This window comes from Mesoplodon mirus, assembly GCF_964341445.2.
Source record: "Mesoplodon mirus genome assembly, chromosome: 9".
Classification (NCBI taxonomy): domain Eukaryota; kingdom Metazoa; phylum Chordata; class Mammalia; order Artiodactyla; family Ziphiidae; genus Mesoplodon; species Mesoplodon mirus.
In genome coordinates this window covers 92,040,565-92,059,748 of record NC_138985.1, presented here as the reverse complement: position 1 = coordinate 92,059,748, position 19,184 = coordinate 92,040,565, and the positions used below count along the sequence as shown (strand labels likewise).

Below are 19,184 nucleotides of genomic sequence, written 5' to 3'. Positions count from 1 at the left end.
ACATTCTGCCTAGACCCTGCCCCCTCCCTGCTGTTCTCTACCTGTAGTGTTCCTGTGCCCTTCCACAGGACCTGACTTGGCTCTGCACTCACCGGGCCTGTCCTGAGCCCAGCTGTCCCCTGTTGGAGCGCCATACCCCCCCTGGGAGCTGCTGCCCCGTGTGCCAGGGTTCATGCCCAATTTTGTTCTGCATCCTCAGAGCCGGAGCCAGGAGGGAGACAGGAGGGGTGGCATCCATGGGCCAAGTGGGCAACCTGGGGTGTGCACTCAGAATGCAGGCTTTGTTCTTTTGTAGAAAGGGAGGGCTGTTTGTTGGGGTGGAGGAGGGACCCATGAGGTAGAGGGAGGCAGGGAATGAAGCCTGGATTCTCAAGGCCTGGCCTGAGGCTTGGCCCAAGGACCCGAGGCCCACTAGCAGGGCATCGCACTGCTGAGCGGGCAGCCGGCCCAGAGGAAAGTTCCAGCTTCTGGCTCTTGCGGCTTCCGGGACACTCTGGACATCCTGAGCAGTGGTGCCGGGTCTGCCATCTAGTAGGCCCCATGGTGCTGGTTGAAGAAATCAACACCATCAGGGTGCTAATTGGATGGGGTGGGCACCACCTTGCCCTGGCCTTCAGGGTGAGCTCATGCAGGCGGAATGACAGTGCTCTCCCATCCCCATTTCTTCCTCCTCAGAATGTGTGGTGGAAGCTGAGGGCCGGAGAGTGGTAGATGGAGAGAGCTGGCAGGACCCCAGTGACGCCTGTATCACTTGCACCTGCCGTGTGAGCTGGGGGTGGGAGGGTGAGGGTGGGGGACCTGAGAGATGGATAAAGGGAGGAGCCTCCGGTCACTGGACCAGAGAATATGGGGTCTTCGAGGTAATCAGAAAAAGGCACCCACTCTGGGCATCCCTGTGTGAGGGCAAGTAGCTGAAGGTGCATTTCATCCCCTACTTGAACATGAAGTGGCTGTTCTTGTGGGGCAGGGGCAGAGAGAGAGGGGGCTCCCGCCCCAGTCCCTGATCCAGAAGGTCTCCAAGAGTGTGAGGCCAGGGACTCCAGACCCTGCCGGAAGTCCCTAGAGCAATGGCATCTGTCCTCAGCGGGGCCGCATGGAATGCCGCCTGGAAGAGTGCCAGGCCCTCTCCTGCCCCCACGGCTGGGCGAAGGTGCGGGAGGCTGGCAGGTGCTGTGAGAGATGCCAAGGTGCGGGCCAGGGAGATGGGGGGGGTCGGGGAGTGGGGAGGCGGGAGCGAGACCCAGTGTGAGGGATGGGCAGCGGACCCTCGCCCTTACTGTCCCCTCAGCCCCCGCCCAGTCGTGCGCGCACCAGGGCCGGCAGGTGGCCTCCGGGGAGCGCTGGGCCGTGGACGCCTGCACCAGCTGCTCCTGCGTAGCCGGCGCCGTGAGCTGCCAGAGCCAGCGCTGCCCGCCGCTCTCCTGCGGGCCCGTGAGTGCCGCTGTCTGAGGCGGTGGGGTGGGTGGCCACTTGGCACCACCCCCCTGGGTGCCCCGGGGAAGGAAGAGGCTGGGCTTGCCCGGGTCGTGCAGTTCCCGAAGTAGCCACGAGGTGGCGCTCTGACCCCGCCAGCAGTAACCCCACGAGCCCTGGAGCCTCCCCGGCAATCCTCCGTGCCCCGGGAGGCGCTGCGTGGGGGCACGGCAGGGAGCGCAGCGTGTCTGACGGTGTCTGGGGCGGAGGCCAGGACGAGGCCCCCGCCCTGAGTCCCGGCAGCTGCTGCCCCCACTGCCTGACCCGGCCCGCTTCCTGCATGGCCTTCGGAGACCCTCATTACCGCACCTTCGACGGCCGCCTGCTGCACTTCCAGGGCAGCTGCAGCTACGTGCTGGCCAAGGACTGCCGTGGAGGCGACTTTAGGTGCGCAACTCCCTCTGCCTTCTCCCTGCCCCCTTACACCCGTCCCTGCTGACCACTGCATCTGGGCCTCCCACGCCGCAGCGTGCACGTGACCAACGATGACCGGGGCCGGAGCGGCGTGTCCTGGACCCACGAGGTGGCCGTGCTGCTGGGAGACGTGGCCGTGCGTCTGCTGCAGGGCGGGGCGGTCACGGTGAGTAGAGCCAAGGACCCGGGGAAGGTCGGTCCCGCGCTTTCCTCTCCGCTGTCCCGACGTCGCTCCTCCTCCCGCCTCCCTTCTCCTCCAGGTGGACGGGCGCCCCGTCGCCTTGCCCTTCTTGCAGGAGCCTCTGCTGTATGTGGAGCTCCGGGGACGCACGGTGATACTACACGCCCAGCCGGGGCTCCAGGTGCGGCTGGGGCGAGTGGGGTGCAGGGGATCCTCGGGCCTGTTCAGGTGTCTGTATCTGTAGAGGGAGTGGGGATACCAGCTACCTCCCATGCCAAATGAGGCCACAGAGGTGAGAGAGTTCTGCTGGATTCTGAAGGGAGAAGAGGAATCCGGGTTAGAACCTCCACGTGTGATGAAAGGAGTTCTGAGCCTGGTTTGCGATCTCGGCTCAGCCACCCACACACTGGGGCTCTTAGGCCATTACCTTAAGCCGATCCTCTCTGGGCCTCAGCTTTCCCATCAGTCAAATGGGGGAAGGGTTGGGAGGGTGGGCAATGTCAACTGCCATCTCCTGGGTGGTTTCAGAGATTTCTTCCAATTCCCATGTGAAAGAGTAGTTCACTCCCTGGCCTCCAGCAACAAGCACATTTGTAAATTCATAAAATAAGGCTTGTCTGCTCTTATGATACAGACTCTAATTATGCTTTGTCCTCAGTAAGGCCTGAATGCCCATGAGAGAATGACTCTCTGGAAGTGGGTTGCATTTCATGGGGCCGCCGAGTTCATGGAGATTGAGGGGAGAAGGTGCCCTTTTGAGGGAGCTGTGGGTGGCTCTTCATGTCTTCTGTGTTTGCCCAGGGCTGACAGGGCAGGTGCCTACTTGTATCCTCCCTTCCAGGAGACACCTCCACCCATCCATTCTCCTCCCCTACAGCAGGGGGCGTGCTGACGCCGCCAGGATGGGCACTGGGCTTCCAGGGGCCCCTGCCTTTCCCTACTCTCCAGTCCCAGCCTCTCTGCACAGGTGCTGTGGGATGGGCAGTCCCAGGTGGAGGTGAGAGTGCCTGGCTCCTACCGGGGCCAGATTTGTGGGCTCTGTGGCAACTTCAATGGCTTTGCCCAGGATGATCTGCGGGGCCCTGAGGGGCTGCTCCTGTCCACTGAGGCTGCGTTTGGGAATAGCTGGCAGGTGAGTGGCACAGGAGCTGGGGGGCAGGGGGGAGGCACAGTTGAGCATGAATTTCAGAGCAGCCCTCTGGTATGGAAAGGGAAGTTTGCACACAAGGTGGGCTTTGGGGCTTTCAAGGAGGTTTGGGGCCTTCTTGCCTGCTATGGTGGTGCGGGAGGCAGGATGGCCTGTTGAAAGCGGTCTCATCATCTGAATCCCCAAGCCCTGCTTTGCCGCTCACGGATTGTGTGACCTTGGACAAGTCACTTACCTGCTCTGGGCCTTGGTTTGTCCATCTGTAAAATGAGAACAAAGGAAAAGTAGCTGATGCTTCCTTTGCTGTTCTTATAGGGAGGTTTATGAGGCTAAAACAAAATATTTGGTGGAAAGTGCTTTGAAGAACATAGCACACAAAGGTCGGTTGCCAGTGGATGCTGCCATGTGGAGCCACTTTCCCCACCTAGGTCCCAGAGGGGCCAGGACCTGGTCGGCCCTGTTCCAAGGGCCGTGAGGTGGATCCATGCCGGGCAGCAGGGTACCGTGCCAGGCGTGAGGCCAACGCCCGGTGCGGGGTGCTGAAGTCCTCCCTGTTCAGTCGCTGCCATGCTGTGGTGCCACCAGAGCCCTTCTTTGCCGCCTGCGTGTATGACCTCTGTGCTTGTGGTCCTGGCTCCTTGGCTGACACCTGCCTCTGTGACGCCCTGGAAGCCTATGCCAGCCACTGTCGCCAAGCAGGGGTGACTCCTGCCTGGCGGGGCCCCACGCTCTGCGGTGAGGGGGCAATGCCCAGTGCGAGTTGGGGGAGGGGTGACACGGAGGGCTCAGGTCTGGACAGCGTAGGTACAGGGAGGGTCACGGGGTGGACCTGGTGGCTGGACAGTGACTGTGCTTTCCACTCCACCTGCAGTGGTGGGCTGCCTCCTGGACCGTGGCTTCGTGTTTGATGAGTGTGGCCCACCCTGTCCCCGCACCTGCTTCAACCAGCATGTCCCCCTGGGGGAGCTGGCGGCCCACTGCGTAAGGCCCTGTGTTCCCGCCTGCCGGTGCCCCGCAGGCCTGGTGGAGCACGAGGCCCACTGTATCTCACCCGAGGCCTGCCCCCCAGTCCTACTCACTGGGGACCAGCCACCCAGCACTCTGCCCAACCCCAGCCGGAAGCCCCAGGGGCCACCCTGAGCCAGGACGACACCGACCAGGATTCATCAGGCTAGAAGTCTCCCCCCGGAGAGAAGCTCCCACACTTCCCAGGCATCGGGAGCCTGGGTCTGGGCCCCGCAAAGACCCCAGCCGTGTGGAGTCAGAAGCAGTAAACTCAGGGACTGCCCTAAGGTTTCTCTGTGTGTATGTGTGCTGCCTCTGGGTGCTGCGCTGGTGGTGTGGGCTCTTTGGAACATGGGGTCCAGAGGTCAGTGTCCCCAGAGTCAGGGTGGTAGCAGCTGTGGGGTGGACCTTGCCCACTCTCTGCGCCTGCATCTCTGGGCTGCCCCTACCTGCCACACCCTGGTGCTGCCTGGGAAACCCTGAGATGGGCAGAAGGAGAACCCAGGTGTCCGGGTCCCAGCCCTGTGTTTACAGGTAGCAGGCACGGCCTGTGGCCCCCGTGTGCGGCCCTCTATGGGGCCCTCTGTGGATCCATGCGGAATCCTGCAGGGACTGAGGAGCACTGGGAAGGGGCTCAGTGCCCACATGGCATCCCCCTTTCCTTGGGGATATTGAGTGCTCAGGCACCTCCTGGGCCACCCTAAGAGCTGGTGACACAGGGACCCCACGCCTGGGTGGGGAACAGGAGAGACAATATGTCTGTGATTACATACAGACACATGTGATGAAATACACACACACACACACACACACCCCTCAAAAACCCAGATAAACACATGCATGTATCCCGCGTGTGTTCACAGCTACACCCACCCCTGACGGACATGTGGGCAGGGGACACACATGTGACTTTCGAAGACATCCTTATAGGGGAAAGAACATGGGTTTTGAAAGAGGAAAAAAAAATCTTTCTTTGACAAGAAAAGTCTCTTTTCAAAGAGAACTGTATTTTGAGTTCTCTCTGCCACCTACCAGCTATGTGACCTTGGATGTTTTAGGGACCTTAGCTAAAGATTGGGGTTGGGGGGACCCTAGTATTCCAACAGGGAGTGAAGGGAGGGCGTTGGGCTGAACCAACCACCACCACCCCCGCCTGCTTGCTCAGCCTGCTTCTGCTGGGGCCCCTTTCATGGAGTGGTTACAAAGCGGCAGGCAGGCCAGGCTGCTCATGACGGCAGGGGATGCGAAGACTACAGACCATCACATATGCCTGTTCCCTCCCCTTGTCATTTCTTCTACAAACTGTGTCCTCATCTGCTGTATCTCGTGTGTTGTGGAGAATAAACAGAGTGACCCATGGACAGCCTGGAGCAAGCACTAGGGAAGTGCGTTACTACTCACGCTCGGGACCACATTTTCCCAGAGCCTGTTTCTCGTGTTGTCTGTCCCCAGATGAGGGAGACAGTGCCATGTGTTAGGTAGGACAACTTACTCTCTGGGGCCCGGTTTTCTTTTCTGTGAAATGGGGCTGAAAACAATACCACCTACTTCATAGAGTTGCTTCAAGGAAGGATTACATGTACGTAGCATTTTGTGTCTGGGCATACAGTTAGTTGTTGGAAGCTGCTGCCTGTATTGGGCATATATCACATACCATATAATGCAGTTGCAAGCTTCAAATATACAGTTGACATTTGAACAACACGGGTTTGAACTGCACGGGCCCACTTATACTCAGATGTTTTTCAATGGTAAATACTACAGAACTACACCACCCTAGGTAGGTTGAATCCTCGGATATGGAGGGCAGACTATAAGTTATATGTGGATTTTTGACTGCAAGGAGGGTTGGGCCCCTAACCCCCGTGTTGCTTAAGGGCTAACCGTATGTATAAAATAGTTGCTCCTTTGGGACTGCAAACACACGCACACACGTCGTTCTCTATCAGGGCCACAGTCCTCACCCCACACTGCCACCCACGTGGCCGAGAACCGTGCATCAGAGTCAGGTTTCTATGAGACTTGGCTGAGGCCCAGGCCCTGGCTCAGATGTCGGCCCCGCGTTACTGAGCTCAGGAGCCTTTGTCTCCTCCTTGCGCCTGTCCCCAGCTCCTCATCCTCCTCCTCTCTCCAGGAGCAGCTGGGGGAGGGGAAGGGGGTGGATGTCCTCCCTGGCCCCCTGCGCCATGGAGCAGGCAGCCACACCTGGGGGCCTAGGGCTCCCCTGTAGCCCCAAGCAGGCCTTGGCCCTGTACCAGCACCTCTTCCGGTGCCCTGCAGGCCTGGGCCAGCTCTGGGCTGCCCTGCAGCAGGTGAGGGTGGCAGGGCACCGTCTACGAGGGGGCAGGCTCTCCGTGGGGTCTGACTCTACCTTGCCTCCCCAGGTGGGAGACGGCCGGACCTGTCCCTCAGGCCTTGAACTGCCCACCGTGCTGCTGCAGATGGAGCGGAGCCGGCGGGCCCAGGAGCAGGTAGGCAGCCGTCGGCCAGGGAGGGTGGCAGAGGGCAGGGTGCGTGCCCGCTCACATCCTGGCACCCCACCTTCCTGCAGCTCCTGTGGGATTTGGAGCTGCTGACTGGGGCGGGGCTGGGCCTCTCCTGGCCCCCCTGGGCCCAGTTCTGTGGTCTGAGAGACCAGGCCCAGTGTGCGTGGAGCCAGGGCAGCAAGCCCCATGGTAGGAGGGATGGGGGCTCGGAGCGGCGGATGAGTGGGGTGAGCTGGGGTGTGGCTGAGGGCGGGGGCGTCAGTGAAACACTGGGGCACTTGTAGTGGTTGAGAAGTGGAAGGAATGTGGGCTCTGGAGACAGATGAATCTGGGTTCAAATCTCTGCTCTGACGCTCCCTGCGGACTGTAAGCCTGTTTCCTCAGCTACAAAATGGGGAAGATAACAGCACTTTTTCAGAGCGCTGCTGGGAGGATTGTGTAAAGGATTTAGCACCATGCCTGGCACACAGGACCATTCTGGCTTGCTACCATTCCACAGTGAACTGTCTTGGTCAAATCAACAGTGTGGTGACATCCAGAAGCCTTTAGACATGGCTGCAGCAAGGGAGGAAAGCAGGCCTGGCGGGGCCCAGAGGGCAGAGGCACTGATGCCCAGGGTGCCCCAGAGATGAGACCCTGAGCAGCCCCAGCCCCAGGCCCCTCCTTCCGGGGCTGGTGGCTGGTCCCACCTTTCTAGGAAGGAGGGTGCTGTGGTGACTGGGACCTAGGATGTGCCTCGAGTCCCGGCTCAGCCACCAACTGCCTGAGGCCCTTTGGGCAGGTTAGTAGCTTGTAGCAGGAGGGGATGTTAGTCATGACCACTAAGGAAGTGTCCAGCCAACACTTTTAGCCAAGACTACAGTCTCATCTGAAGGCTTCAGTGGGCAGGAGGGATCCATTTCCAAGCTCCTTCACTTGGAGGGGAAGGGTGGGGGGATCACACAAGGGCACAGATGCCAGGAGGAGCGATCACTGGGGGCTGTTTTAGAGGCTGCCTGCCACATTGGGGGATGATGCCCTGTAGACTAGGGAACCCCCCCAGTCCTTCCAGAATTCCAGGCTGTGCCCATTGCCCCAGGCTGAGGACTCCCTAAGCCAGGACCGTTAGCTCCTGGAGGGGTGAGTCTCCCAGGGAATTCCGTCCACTCCGTGTTGCCACACAAAGTGACCAAACACTGGACCCTTTGCCCCGTCTCCCTCCACAGCCCTGCCCAGCGACCCCTCCTCGTGCCCCCAGATCCTCCTGGGGTTCTCACTCAGTTGTACCCATATGGTTGCCCCACAGCCTCTGGACAGGGTAACCTTGAGTTCCAGCTCCTGGAATCCAGTGGTGGGTGCAGGTATGGGGAAGGCCTCCATGGACTGAGTTTCGGTCTTGGGGTGGGAAGGTTCCGCAGCCTGCTGTGGATGAGGAGTCTGGCAGACAGGCTGCTCCCAGCCGATCGGAGCCCAGATGCAAGAGGTGCACCTGAGGCAGCCGTTGCATTCCTGCAGGGGGCTGGCAAAGGACCCATCATCAGCCCTGGATCTGAGTGAAGCCAGGTTCGATGCAGACCCAAGGTGGGAGAGCCCTGGCATGCCTGCAGAAGGGCCCACATCTGGTACGTTGACAGCAGGGGTTTGCAGCCAGGAGAACAGGAGCCCCTGGGCTCGAGTGGCCAGCCTAGGTTGGGAGGAGTGGGGAAGCCCTCACCCCAAGTCCCAGGATTCCAGTCCATCCTCACCTATTCTTTGCCTCATACCTTTTTGTGGGCTGCCAGGGGCACCCAGAGACAGCAAGTAGGTTTTCTTTTATATGCCAATTCCACCTGATTGGTGCCAGCTGTCTCAGGCACTGTGTCCAGGAGGATTCTGAAGCTAAGCTGGGGCTCAAAGGAGAAAGTGCTGGGAATGACTGTCTGTCCTCCCTGTCCTCCAGAGAGGAGGGAATGGAATGGCAGCTCCAAGCTGCCTAGCTGCCACCCTCATGCCAGGCACTGGGGAGATACAGGGCACAAAAGAGACTTGGCCAGTCAGTTGTCCTCATCCCTGAGGAGATCACAGCCTAGTGAGAGGGTGTGACAATAAACAGGCAATTAGAATTCAGTGGGATGGATGCTGTGAGCCCTGGGCCTGTTAATTTAATTTAAATGAAACAGGCTGTCAAATGATTTGTTAAATAATAAGCCTAGCAAAGTCATAAGCTTTTTCTATTTTTTATTTTTTATTTTGGGCTGCGTTGGGTCTTCGTCACTGCACGCGGGCTCTCTCTAGTTGAGACAGACGAGCGGGGGCCGCTCTTCGTTGCAGTGCGCGGGCCTCTCACCGCAGTGGCCTCTCCCGTTTCAGGGCACGGGCTCTAGGTGCACAGGCCTCAGCAGTTGTGGCTCGCGGGCTCTAGAGTACAGGCCCAGTAGTTGTGGTGCACGGGCCCAGCCGCTCCGCGGCATGTGGGATATTCCCGGACCAGGGCTCGAACCCGTGTCCCCTGCACTGGCAGGCAGACTCCCAACCACTGCGCCACCAGGGAAGCCCGTCATAAGCTTTTAATTGTGACATCATGCATGGGAGAGAGGAGGAAAGTGCTTATGATTATTTTCTGATTGACAGAAAAATTTTTACAAGTATATTATCTCTTGAAATACATTGATGGGAGACATCTATTACAACATTATAACCAGTGAAATAAATGATCTAGTAAGACAACAGATCAGAATTACAGAGGGACAGGGTTGGAGGTTATTTTCACAGTTCTTGGCAATAATTTCTGAGGGCTTGGGAGTCTTATCAGACCGCTTTGTTCAGAACTCTTCAAAAGACAGATTTGTTTTCACAGAGAACATTCCCATTTGGTTACTGTTATGAATATTCACACGTCCATATTGCATAAAGATGGTATTTCTTGCGAGAGTTCTCAATTTAAGACCTTACGAGATCAGGTTCTTCTAAGTAGTTTTATGGATGCAAAACGATGCTCCTTCCTCCACAGCTGCAAAGGAGCAGCGACATTTCATCTCTTTTTTTAGATTCCTTTCGTTAATTATGAAGACTTGCAGTTTTTAGGCTAGCCTCTGGCCTAAAATTCCACTTCTTGAATTTCATTTGGTTTTGCTGTTGGAAACCAAGAAAGAGCTAAAGAGGATTATCCTAATAATAGGAAAGTCAGGTGCATATTGTGGGGCTGGACAGGCACACAAGGACAGAGGGCGGGTGTCCTTATGAGGGACTGAGGAGCCTGGAAACCAGTCCCTTCCTGCTCCTGGGCCTCCCCTAGCGGTTTTGAGGAAGAGGGTGTGCAGGTTCCCCGGAGGTGGTCCTTGGCTGGGAGGATGAGGAAGATGGGGTTGGCTGCTGGCAGGCAAGCCTGAGAAGCAGGCACATAGCAGGCTGTGTAAATAAAGGTGGAATGAACTGCGACGGCCTTGAAGTTCCAACACCAGCCCTCAGGGTACCCCACCACCACATTCCCTCACGTGCTGGGGACTCCCTAGGCTTCTTGGTTCCAGTTCTGTGGGATGTGTGTGAGGGCCTGGGACATGAGCAGAGGGCTCTCAACATCTGTCTCTCTCCCTCAGGTTGCTCACAAGAGCTGAACCTCACCACCAGCAGTAGCTTTGGAGAACCCGGAAGCTCAGAGTTCAAGGTGAAAGGGTCGAAGCGTCCTGGGCAAGACCCCTCTCAGATTGGGGATAGCAGAGGTGGGGTCTGCCTGGGAGGAGACTGCAGGGGTGAGAAGCCCACAGCCAGGTGGAAGAAGGGGCCATCACTGAAGCACCTTTTACACTACATAACATGGGTTTTACGAATGTAGGAATCGGGCAAGGGCCCTAATGGAAGTGAGGCCCACTGGGGCAGCCACTGGGGTCTCCAGGCTCCCCTGGGGGAAGTGGCTCTGGCATGAGGATTCCCTCACAAACCTGGGAAAGGTGCTCTTCCTTCCTAGGAGCTGGCCCAGAGGGAAGACAGGGAGCTAGCAGGGCCCATGCCCCAGGGGCCCCATCAACCACCGTCCAGAAGCCTACAGGAGAAGCTGGCTCAGGGAGCCCCAGGGCCCTCAGGCCTCCTCTCCCAGAGCCTGCCAGAACCCCAGGATCCCCTGGAGGGGCTGGGCTGGAGCCTGGGCCAGGAGAGAGCAGAACTAAAGAAACTGCTAAGCATTGAGATCCCTCAGAGTCAGAGAGAGGGGGGCCCTCAGGATCAGAGGGGGAAGGCCTTCCAGGGGGAGGACAAAGAAGTTCCTCCAAGTAAGAGAGAGAAGATAAACGGAGGGTCAGAGTGGGGAGGCCCCTCAGGCTCTGAGGGAAGAGGTCTCGGAAGGTCAAAGGTGGGAGGCCTCCCAGGGTGAGAACAAAGAGGCTCCTCGAAGTCAAAGCGGAAGGCGCCTTAAGTGCCGGAGAAAGGAGGCCCTCCCGGAGCGGAATGAAGATTCTCCTCAGGGCCCGGAAGTGAAGACACTTCAGTCTTCCGAGGGCAGAGGCCGTATCTCACAAGCCTGGGAGGTGGCTCCGGGAGAGGCACCTACACCGCCCCGGGAGGAAGGCGGCTCCCTGGGAATTCCGGGGGGCTTCTGCAGGCCCCTGGGAGAACAGATGCTGCAGCCTGGGGGAAGGGAGGGCCCGGACCCGCGGGGAAGGACCACCCAGCTGAGGCAGGTTAAGAACGGTGGCCCGAGAGGAGAGAGCTCAGCGGCCGTGAGAGAGCAGGGGCCCGCCCGGGAAGGGGCGCCGGCTCCCCTTACGCCCCCGGGGCCTCCGGCCCGGCCGCCGCTCCCACGCCCAGGAGCGGTGTTGCTGGCGGCCCTACGCACTGGTGGTTCCGAGCAGCGGGAGCGCTCCGCAGCTCTCCCAGGGCACCCGGGCCTGCTGAGCGATCCGCACTCGCTTCGGGGCCTGGGAGGAAGCCCTGGCCCCGCGGAGCAGGAGCTGGGCGGCTCCATGGGGCTCCCGGGCGCCCTCGGGGGGCGGAGGGGAGGTGCCGAGGCCCCCAGAGCCTCGAAGACCGCGTGGCCCGAGTCCCCGAGCAGGGACAGGCGGTCGGCGGGCGTGAGCGCGGCGCAGCAGGAGACGGCTCTGCAGCGGCTGCTGAAGCTGCACAGTGAGGCCAGGCGTCGGCGGCAACAGGACCGCGAGCAGCAGCGGCTCCGGGTGCGCTGCCGGGCCGGGAGGGCGGGGCACCGGGGGGCGGCCGATCGGCTGCTGACAGAAGCCTCCTCCAGGTCTTGGGACGCCTCCGCATCGCCAGGAACCGCCACTGCCGCGTGCACCCCTTGAGATCCCCACCGAGCCCGGCTCAGCTCCCACCACAGGCAAGACCCCTAGGAGAAGGCGGTGGGGCCGCCAAAACCCTGCCTGGGCGGGGGGCGGGGCGGGGCGCGACCTGGGTCCCTTTGACTTGCTCGCACCGCGCACTTGCGATGACACCTGCGGAGCGGGAAGGGCCGGCCTGCCCGGGTGCTGCCCTCTGCTGGCCGCGTCGAGCCCCGGGGCTGGGAGGCGCGGGCGCTCAGCGCTCGGCCCCGCCCCAGGAGGACGCAGCCGGGCAGCGGCGCGCACTGCGGGAGCAGCCGAAGCAGATGCAACGGGGGAGGACCGGGCGGCTGCGAGCCCTCGGGGCCAGGTGAGGGGGCGGGCGGGAGGCTTGTGGGGTGGTGGCGGTCCCTTTTCCCTGGCATCTGGGATGAAAGGCCACTTTTTCCGCAGGGACACCCAGAACTTCCAGCAGCTACTGTGGCCCCCTGGCTCTGAGGAGCCTGCGCCTGGAGAGCATCGCTCACTCTTCCTAGCCCCCTCTGGTCACTGCTGAATCCTCAAAGGGACGACTAAAGAGACGGGGATTTAAGGAAAAAGCAAGAGGGCAACCTGTAGGTCAGAGGTAGTTTCAGAAAGGCCCAGAACGCAGCCTCAGGGCCTGGGAGAGCCAGACACAGACACACATGGCACTTTCGGCCCACCAGGTGTGTTATTTCTTCTTCCCTCCCCTAAGCCCACTGCCTGGCCCAAGGTCAGAGGGCCAGGTCCTGGGGGTCAAGCAGTGCGAAGGCCCCATTCTTGCGGAAGAAAGATTCAATGCGGCACATCTTGCAGGAGACCAGTTCTTGCTTCACTGGGGGGCCTGGGAAAAGATGTCAGAGGCCAAGAATGGATTCCTGGGAAAGGAACTCGCAGAGCCCGGGAGCCCTGCCTGCATAACCCTAGGAATCTGCCTGTGTTGTATCCACTTTGTAAGTGTGAAAAAATAAAAAGAAGTGCTTCTGAGGAGTGGGGGCTATGGGGAAACAGGGAGCTGGCTGGCTGCCCGGATCAGCAGTGATGGCCAAATGCCAGTCAGCTGTGTGCCAGCATTTCCCCCAGCCTCAGAATCCTCCATGGAGGCGGGTGGTGGGACTCCCAGCCGTGCTTGTTACAGACAGAGCTAGACTTCTCTGGGGCAGACAAGGCTTCTTTCTACCTCCTGCTCTCATTTGGAAATTGCTCCCTTTCCTCCCCATTTAGGGCCCTGGGGAAAGTAGGGGCATTTTTTTTAGGCAAAATTTCAACTGTGTTTATCACCAACCATCCACCTTTTCTGTGCAGGAGCTGGAGAAAACATGTGACTGAGTAGTCTCACTTGAAATGCATGACCACAGACAGCAAAGGGACATGTCTCATCACCCAGCAAACCCACAACACCCCCTGGCATATTCTTTTCCCCACACCTTGACTCTTCATCTCCAACTGCACCATTGCCTCCGCTCCTCTCCTGCCCAGCTGATGACCATGACTCAATCCAGATGGACAGCCTTCTGGCCAGTACCATCTCCCTACCGCTCGCTGTGTCCTCTGCCTTCTCCAGTTTGATCCAGCCTCTGGAGCTCCCTGGGTAAGCCCACCCAGTCTCGGGGCTTTAAAGAGTACCTATATTCTGATGACCCCCAAAACTGCATCTTCAGCTCTGACCTCCCTCCATAGGGCGACTCCCATACACAGCTGACTCGCCGACACCTCCAGCACAAAACACCCAACACTGACCTGTCTTCACACAGCCCCAGCCCTGCCCCCGCCCCAGTCTCCCCTGCTGTAGCCGCTTCAGCCAAACACCTGGGCATGGCCATTGCATTCTCCTTCCTTGTCTTTTTCAAACCAGTAAGTTCTCTTTGATTCTTCCTCCAAAACATATCTGGAATCTATTTCAGCTCTACCGCTAATCACCCTAGCCCAAGCCATCATCATCTCTTGCCAGGATAGCTCAGCCATCTGCCAGAGCCTACTCTTGTCCCTAAAAAGGCCATTACCTACAGAATATTCAGGGTGATTTTTTTTTAAAAAGTGTATCAGTATCATTTACCTGCTTAAAACTCTCCATGGCTTCCCCTCAAATTTAGAGTAAAACCCAAACTCCTCCTCCTTGTCATTTAGCTCACTCAGCCTTTAGGTCCCCAGAGAGGCCTTTCCTGACGGTCCAGTCTAAAGCCGCACACGCCCCCTGTCCCCCTCCCCCACCAGGCCTAGTTTCATCATGGAACCTGGCCCTCTCTTGCTCTTATGGCCTGGACCCTCCACTAGAATGGACGTCCCCAGAAGGAGTGTCCACGTGCCTTGTGTGTCTAGTGCTGAGAGCGCTGCCTGGCTTGTGGCAGGTGCTCTGTGTTTGTGAGGCGAATAATTTCCGGGAGGTTAGGGCTCACCCAGCTGCCAGCCATATGTTAAGTTGGTGGTGACGGGGAAGAGGTAGCGCCTCTCTGGCATGTCCAGTTTTCGGGTGTTGAGGTAGCGGTAGCGGCCCTGAAAGTCGTGGGAGATGCCTTCATACAGCAGGGCCCGGGTGGCAGGCAGGACTGGGTACATTTCTGACTGAATAGGAGCCTCCAGGGCAGGGCTGGGGGCCTTGGAAGGAACTGCTTTGGGGGCGGGCGGGGGTGAGAGTGGGGCTTTGGGGGGCAGGGTGGGCAGCTTGAGGGGTACGTGGGCTGCAGTCTTCTTAGCCTTCTGCTTGGCCTTCACCATCGACCCATACTTGTGGTGCCATTCACAGCGCAATATCTTCTCCCTCAGATACTCCTCCTTCCAGAAGTTCTGCCGCGCTGTGTCCATGTTAAGTTGCCGAGACATGGTGGCAAAGGAAGGAGCAGGACCAGGGTGACTGCAGCTGAGGGGTGAGCGCAGCAAGCAGAGCCCTTCTGACAGCAGGTGGCTGCCCAGCAGCCAGTGGTCGCTAGGCAACCGAGCCTCACCTCACACAGGGCCATGCCCTCAGCACGCCTCACATGCCTTGCTTGCTGAGGCAGCCTCAGGCCGGGGCCCACTGGCTAAGAGCCTTGATCCCCAAACCTCTTGCTTGACCCAGGCTAGTATCACAGGCTTCCAGGTTTCCTGTGATTTCTGCTTCCTTCCCTTGAGGTCTGGTCCCCTCCCAGCCAATACAGACTCAAGCTGGGGTGCCAGGGGACTGAACGCGAGCCTCCTTCCCTTCCTCCCCGCCAGAGCTGGCTACCTTTAATTCAGAGGACCAATCTGGCACAATCTTCCTGGTCCAACTCCTCTATGCCTGGATCTTTGGCAAAACCTTTTCCAGCCCTGCCAGTCGAATCCACTCCCCCACCGCCTCCCCACAACAGCCTCATCCCACACGTGTCCTTTCTAGCACCCAGCCTCAGATCAGAGAGAAGCAAGAACTACTTTAATTTAACATCAACAAGGACACTGTATAACAGCACAGGGAAGAGGTAATGGAGAGAAGACACTCAGACTTCCTATACCCTAACCAGCCTTGATTAGAATGGCAGAGCCCCGGCAAACTGGAAGCATCTCACCTAGCCTCTCAGTGGAGTGGGAAGGGGCAGGGAATTGGAACTCAGAGGATCGAATCTTAGAGGAGGGCTGATGGCAAGCCTGGGGAGAGGCCACATGGCTGAGGGGAGTCCCCTAGCGCAGGTCTTCGGCCGTGAACATGCCCCTGGCCCTGCGCAGGATGGAGTCCTTGGCAGCATCATAGGGGTGCTCCTTGGATGGGATCTCCAGCACGGCCGGAATGGAGCGCTGGTGGGCATCGAGCGCGTGCCGCACCATCTCTGCGATGTACTGGTTGATGAGGATGATGCCGATGTCGTCCCGGCTTAGAAACTGCCTGTAGGGAGAGATGAGAAGGGAGTCCAAGGCAGCCCACTCTGAGTTGGTGGGCTGGGCTGCAGAGGGGAACGAGCTCGATCCAGAGAGTGCAATGGACAAGGATGCTACACTAAACTCTCTTCATTCTATTTAGAATCAATTTCAGTCCAAAGCTAAGGGCCATGGCTTCTACCTCCCCTGCCTGGAAGGCTCCCAACTGAACTGCTCATGAAGATGAGGGTGCATGCTGGTGTATTCCTTACACTGCCTTTGGGTAAAAAAGGGAGAGGATAAGAATATATACATTTGTCCCTTTGTATCTGCATAAAGAAAAAGAAAGATAAGGAAAAAACTAAGTGGTTACAGGGTGGAGGAAGGAGGTAATGAAGTAGAAGAGGTCGGGGTGGGAGTGTGACTTCTCAATGCATGTACCTTTTAAATATTAATTTGTAAACCACATGAACACATTAACCTTTCAAAAGAAAACAGATTAAATTTTTTAAGGTTGAGGGGGCGCTGTACAGACTACTCAAGGTCTATGCTGATGAGGGCAGGGGGTGGGTCAGAGGGGAAGTTTGGCCTGAGCCAAGAACACAACACAGGAAGAGGAAAATTGGTAACGAAGGAATCACACAGAGAGAACCCCACACTGGGCTCTTACTTTCTTGTGATCAACCACCCATTCATTTATTTACTCGTTAAAAACTGAGCAGCTTACTCTGTGCCAGACACTAGGGCAGGTTAGACTTCATGATTTCTGAGATACCTTTTGGTTAGAAAGTTGGAAAATTCTTGAAGTAAAATTTGTCCTTCTCTCATGAAAACTTGGGTCACTTTACCAGACTGCTTAGAGAGCGGCAGAGATCAGCCTCCCGGGTCAGGGCCTATCACACCCCAGGCAGCAGGAACCAGTCTCAGCCGGTAGCTCAGGGCTGGGCTGTTTAGGGGGAAACAAGCGAGAGTGGTTTGTTCCTGGGACTTGGCACAGGGGCTCTAGAGAAGGGGTGTGGGAAAGAATAGGGGGCTGGCACCCTCAACTCTAGTCACCAGGACACCTCCTGGATTAAGGGACATGCCTGCACCCACATTTTGAAACTATTGCTCTTAACCCAGAACAGGAAGTGAAGATTTGAAGTGCATGGTCTCAGCAGAAGGTAGGACAGTCCTGATAGTGTCCGCTGTGCTCAGGACAACGGGAAATTCTGAAGCCAACTGAGGAGAGCTACACAGAGTGTAGCCCTGGCTTAAGAAAGGCAGAAAGGGTGGGACTGGGCTCAAATCCCTGCTCGCTCTCGTCTGAATCACAGAGTGTGCCTTAACCTCTCTGAACTTAATCTTCTCACCAGTAAGTGGGAATAACCCCTACCTCACAAGACGATTGTGAGCCTCTGAGGGAGATGAAAATACAGGAAAGCCCGAGCCCCCTGCCCGTGTGTTCACTGAGTGTGTGGTTCCTTTAGGTGTCAACTCGCAAGAGAGTCGAGTGCTTGCAATGCCCGGAGCCTGCTCTGCGGGTGAAATGGGGGAGCCCCTGCAGGGGAGCTGAGACTAGCCCCCTCCGGGCCTGGACCCTCCGAACGCTCAGCTCTGGCGGGCCCGGTTGGGCCAAGGGGCGGCGCCCGCCCGTCACGAGCTCTGTTCCCCTTCTTTCCTGACACACGGTCATGTGACAGGGGGGAGTTTGTGGACCCGACATAGCCCCGGTCCCACCGAGGCCCAAAAGGGAACTTGGGACGCAGAGGCCCCCTCTCCGGAAGGGGAGGTGGACCGACTTCCTCGACCCTCGAGGACGGGGTCTGACACTTCGGCCAAGGTCTGGAAGCCCAGGGCCGCCCCCGCCTTCTCCCCGCGCTCCCACCAGGCAGCTGAAGGTCCCGTTCAGGCCTCGCGGGTTACCGTACCGGAAAGTGTCTTCGATCTCATTGATGGTAGTATCTTTCTCCACCACCAGGAAATTAGGGTGGCGGTTCTTGTTAAGCTCCCCTATGCCGCCCAGCAGGAAGCCAGTCACCGTGTCCTCGTCTCCGATCACCGCAATTAGCTTCCCCCTCCCCGCCATCCTCACAGTCCGGCAACGATCAGCCGCAACCTCCGGGTGTCACCAAAGCCCCGCCTCGGCAGTGCACCTCCTTTTCGGCCGCACCCCCCGCCCCCGCTCTTTAGACATGCGCAGTTCCACCACTCCGCCTCCCGGGACATGCGCATTAAGAGCAAAAGCGCCTGAATCCGAATACGGCTGCGCCATATAAAGGGAGGTCCGAACCGGGGAGCTACGGTTCCCAGAAGTCCGCGCGGCACAGCCGTCTTTCGGAGGCGCGTTCGATCGGTAAGTTCGACAAACGTGTTGAAGCTACTGCTGTTAGGCGCCGAGACGCCAAAGAAAAGACGGTACCTGTTCTCGAGAGTAAGGTCCGAGTCTGTATCGTGTATGTATGTAACTATGACACAACTAGTGTTATTTATTCAGTTAGTAAAAGGATGGGCAAGTAAATGATACTCTAGTGAGGTAGAGCGTTGACAAAGCGCTGTGTCAATTGCTAAAACGTGAGAAGTACGTGGAAGCACACATCAGGTGTAACTAACCCATGGGAGAGGCGGCGCGCAGAGAAGGTCGCCAGCAGGATGAAGGGCTAGAGATGAGGACGAGAGGGTGTTCTCAGGAAGAGGAGCAGCACGTGCAAAGACTTAGCGGGGACTAGAGAGAATAAGTGCCTTTAAGAAAAGATAAAGAATCTGGAAGTTATCCTGAGGACAAAGTTGTCCTGAAGCCACTGAAGGATTTTAAGCAAGAGAATGATACGGCCAGGTTTATGTTTTAGCGATAGCATTGAGATCGTGCTGTGTGTGGAGGTAAGACTAAGGTGGAGAAACCATTGTGGTAAGAGATGGTGGTGGCCAGAAAGAAGCCAGGGAGTGGGGATGGGGAATGTGAGAGTCAGGTGGCGTCAAGAGATATTTAGAGACAAAAATGGACAGAACTGAGTTTGGGATTGGTTATGTTTGGGGAGTTAGACCAGATGACTTCCAAGTTTCTGGCCTGTGCAGCTAGGTGGACAGGAGTAACATTCCTCAGAGAGTGAACTCTATGTATGAGATGAACATGTCGAAGGAGAGAGGTCCGCTCGCTCCTCCACCCTTTTAACAAAAAGGCATCCTGCATCTGGCATGTGATTTGCAAGTTTAGAGCACTTGAGACATCCAGATGGTCTGGTCTAGTGGTGATCTCTGTGATGGGCCTGGGATTTGGACATACCTGGTTTGAATCTCGACCCTGCTCCTTAGAGGTATGATGTGGGACTCATCACCAAAGTTCTCAGGACCTTGATCTCTTCAGATAATACTATGCCCACCTCATAGGCCGTTAGGATTAAGTGAGGGAGAGGCACTAAATGCTCAGCACCTGTGGCCATACTGCA

General features: G+C 57.8%; 3 protein-coding genes across 15 annotated transcripts in view; 1 reads left to right on the top strand and 2 right to left on the bottom strand.

The window, feature by feature from the left end:
• The window catches only part of KCP (kielin cysteine rich BMP regulator), a 31,963-nt gene extending 20,686 nt beyond the window's left edge, over nucleotides 1-11,277 (top strand). For 4 of the 13 annotated variants that reach the window (XR_014294982.1, XR_014294983.1, XR_014294984.1 and 1 more), the window contains 11 exons: nucleotides 69-168; nucleotides 676-764; nucleotides 1,085-1,187; nucleotides 1,289-1,431; nucleotides 1,688-1,860; nucleotides 1,942-2,053; nucleotides 2,148-2,249; nucleotides 3,036-3,200; nucleotides 3,644-3,950; nucleotides 4,087-5,698; nucleotides 6,605-6,687. Coding sequence is in view for 1 of the 13 variants with exons in the window: in XM_082632443.1 (XP_082488569.1) it covers nucleotides 69-168; nucleotides 676-764; nucleotides 1,085-1,187; nucleotides 1,289-1,431; nucleotides 1,688-1,860; nucleotides 1,942-2,053; nucleotides 2,148-2,249; nucleotides 3,036-3,200; nucleotides 3,644-3,950; nucleotides 4,087-4,355 (1,563 nt within the window). In the remaining 12 variants the exon portion in view is untranslated. The other 9 variants (XR_014294988.1, XR_014294989.1, XR_014294980.1 and 6 more) reach the window with 8 other exon arrangements.
• Nucleotides 11,278-12,502: 1,225 nt separating this feature from the next.
• On the bottom strand, nucleotides 12,503-15,231 carry SPMIP1 (sperm microtubule inner protein 1). The gene is made up of 2 exons (XM_082632444.1): nucleotides 14,349-15,231; nucleotides 12,503-12,796 (listed from the first exon to the last, which is right to left on the bottom strand). Exons 1-2 carry the CDS (start codon nucleotides 14,770-14,772, stop codon nucleotides 12,687-12,689), a joined length of 534 nt encoding a protein of 177 aa, XP_082488570.1. The 5' UTR covers nucleotides 14,773-15,231; the 3' UTR covers nucleotides 12,503-12,686.
• An 87-nt stretch (nucleotides 15,232-15,318) lies between these two features.
• Nucleotides 15,319-17,903, bottom strand: ATP6V1F (ATPase H+ transporting V1 subunit F). Its single transcript, XM_082632445.1, has 2 exons — nucleotides 17,670-17,903; nucleotides 15,319-15,787 (listed from the first exon to the last, which is right to left on the bottom strand). The coding sequence occupies exons 1-2, from the start codon at nucleotides 17,825-17,827 to the stop codon at nucleotides 15,586-15,588; spliced, it is 360 nt and encodes a 119-aa protein (XP_082488571.1). The 5' UTR covers nucleotides 17,828-17,903; the 3' UTR covers nucleotides 15,319-15,585.
• Between the last annotated feature and the right edge of the window lie 1,281 nt (nucleotides 17,904-19,184).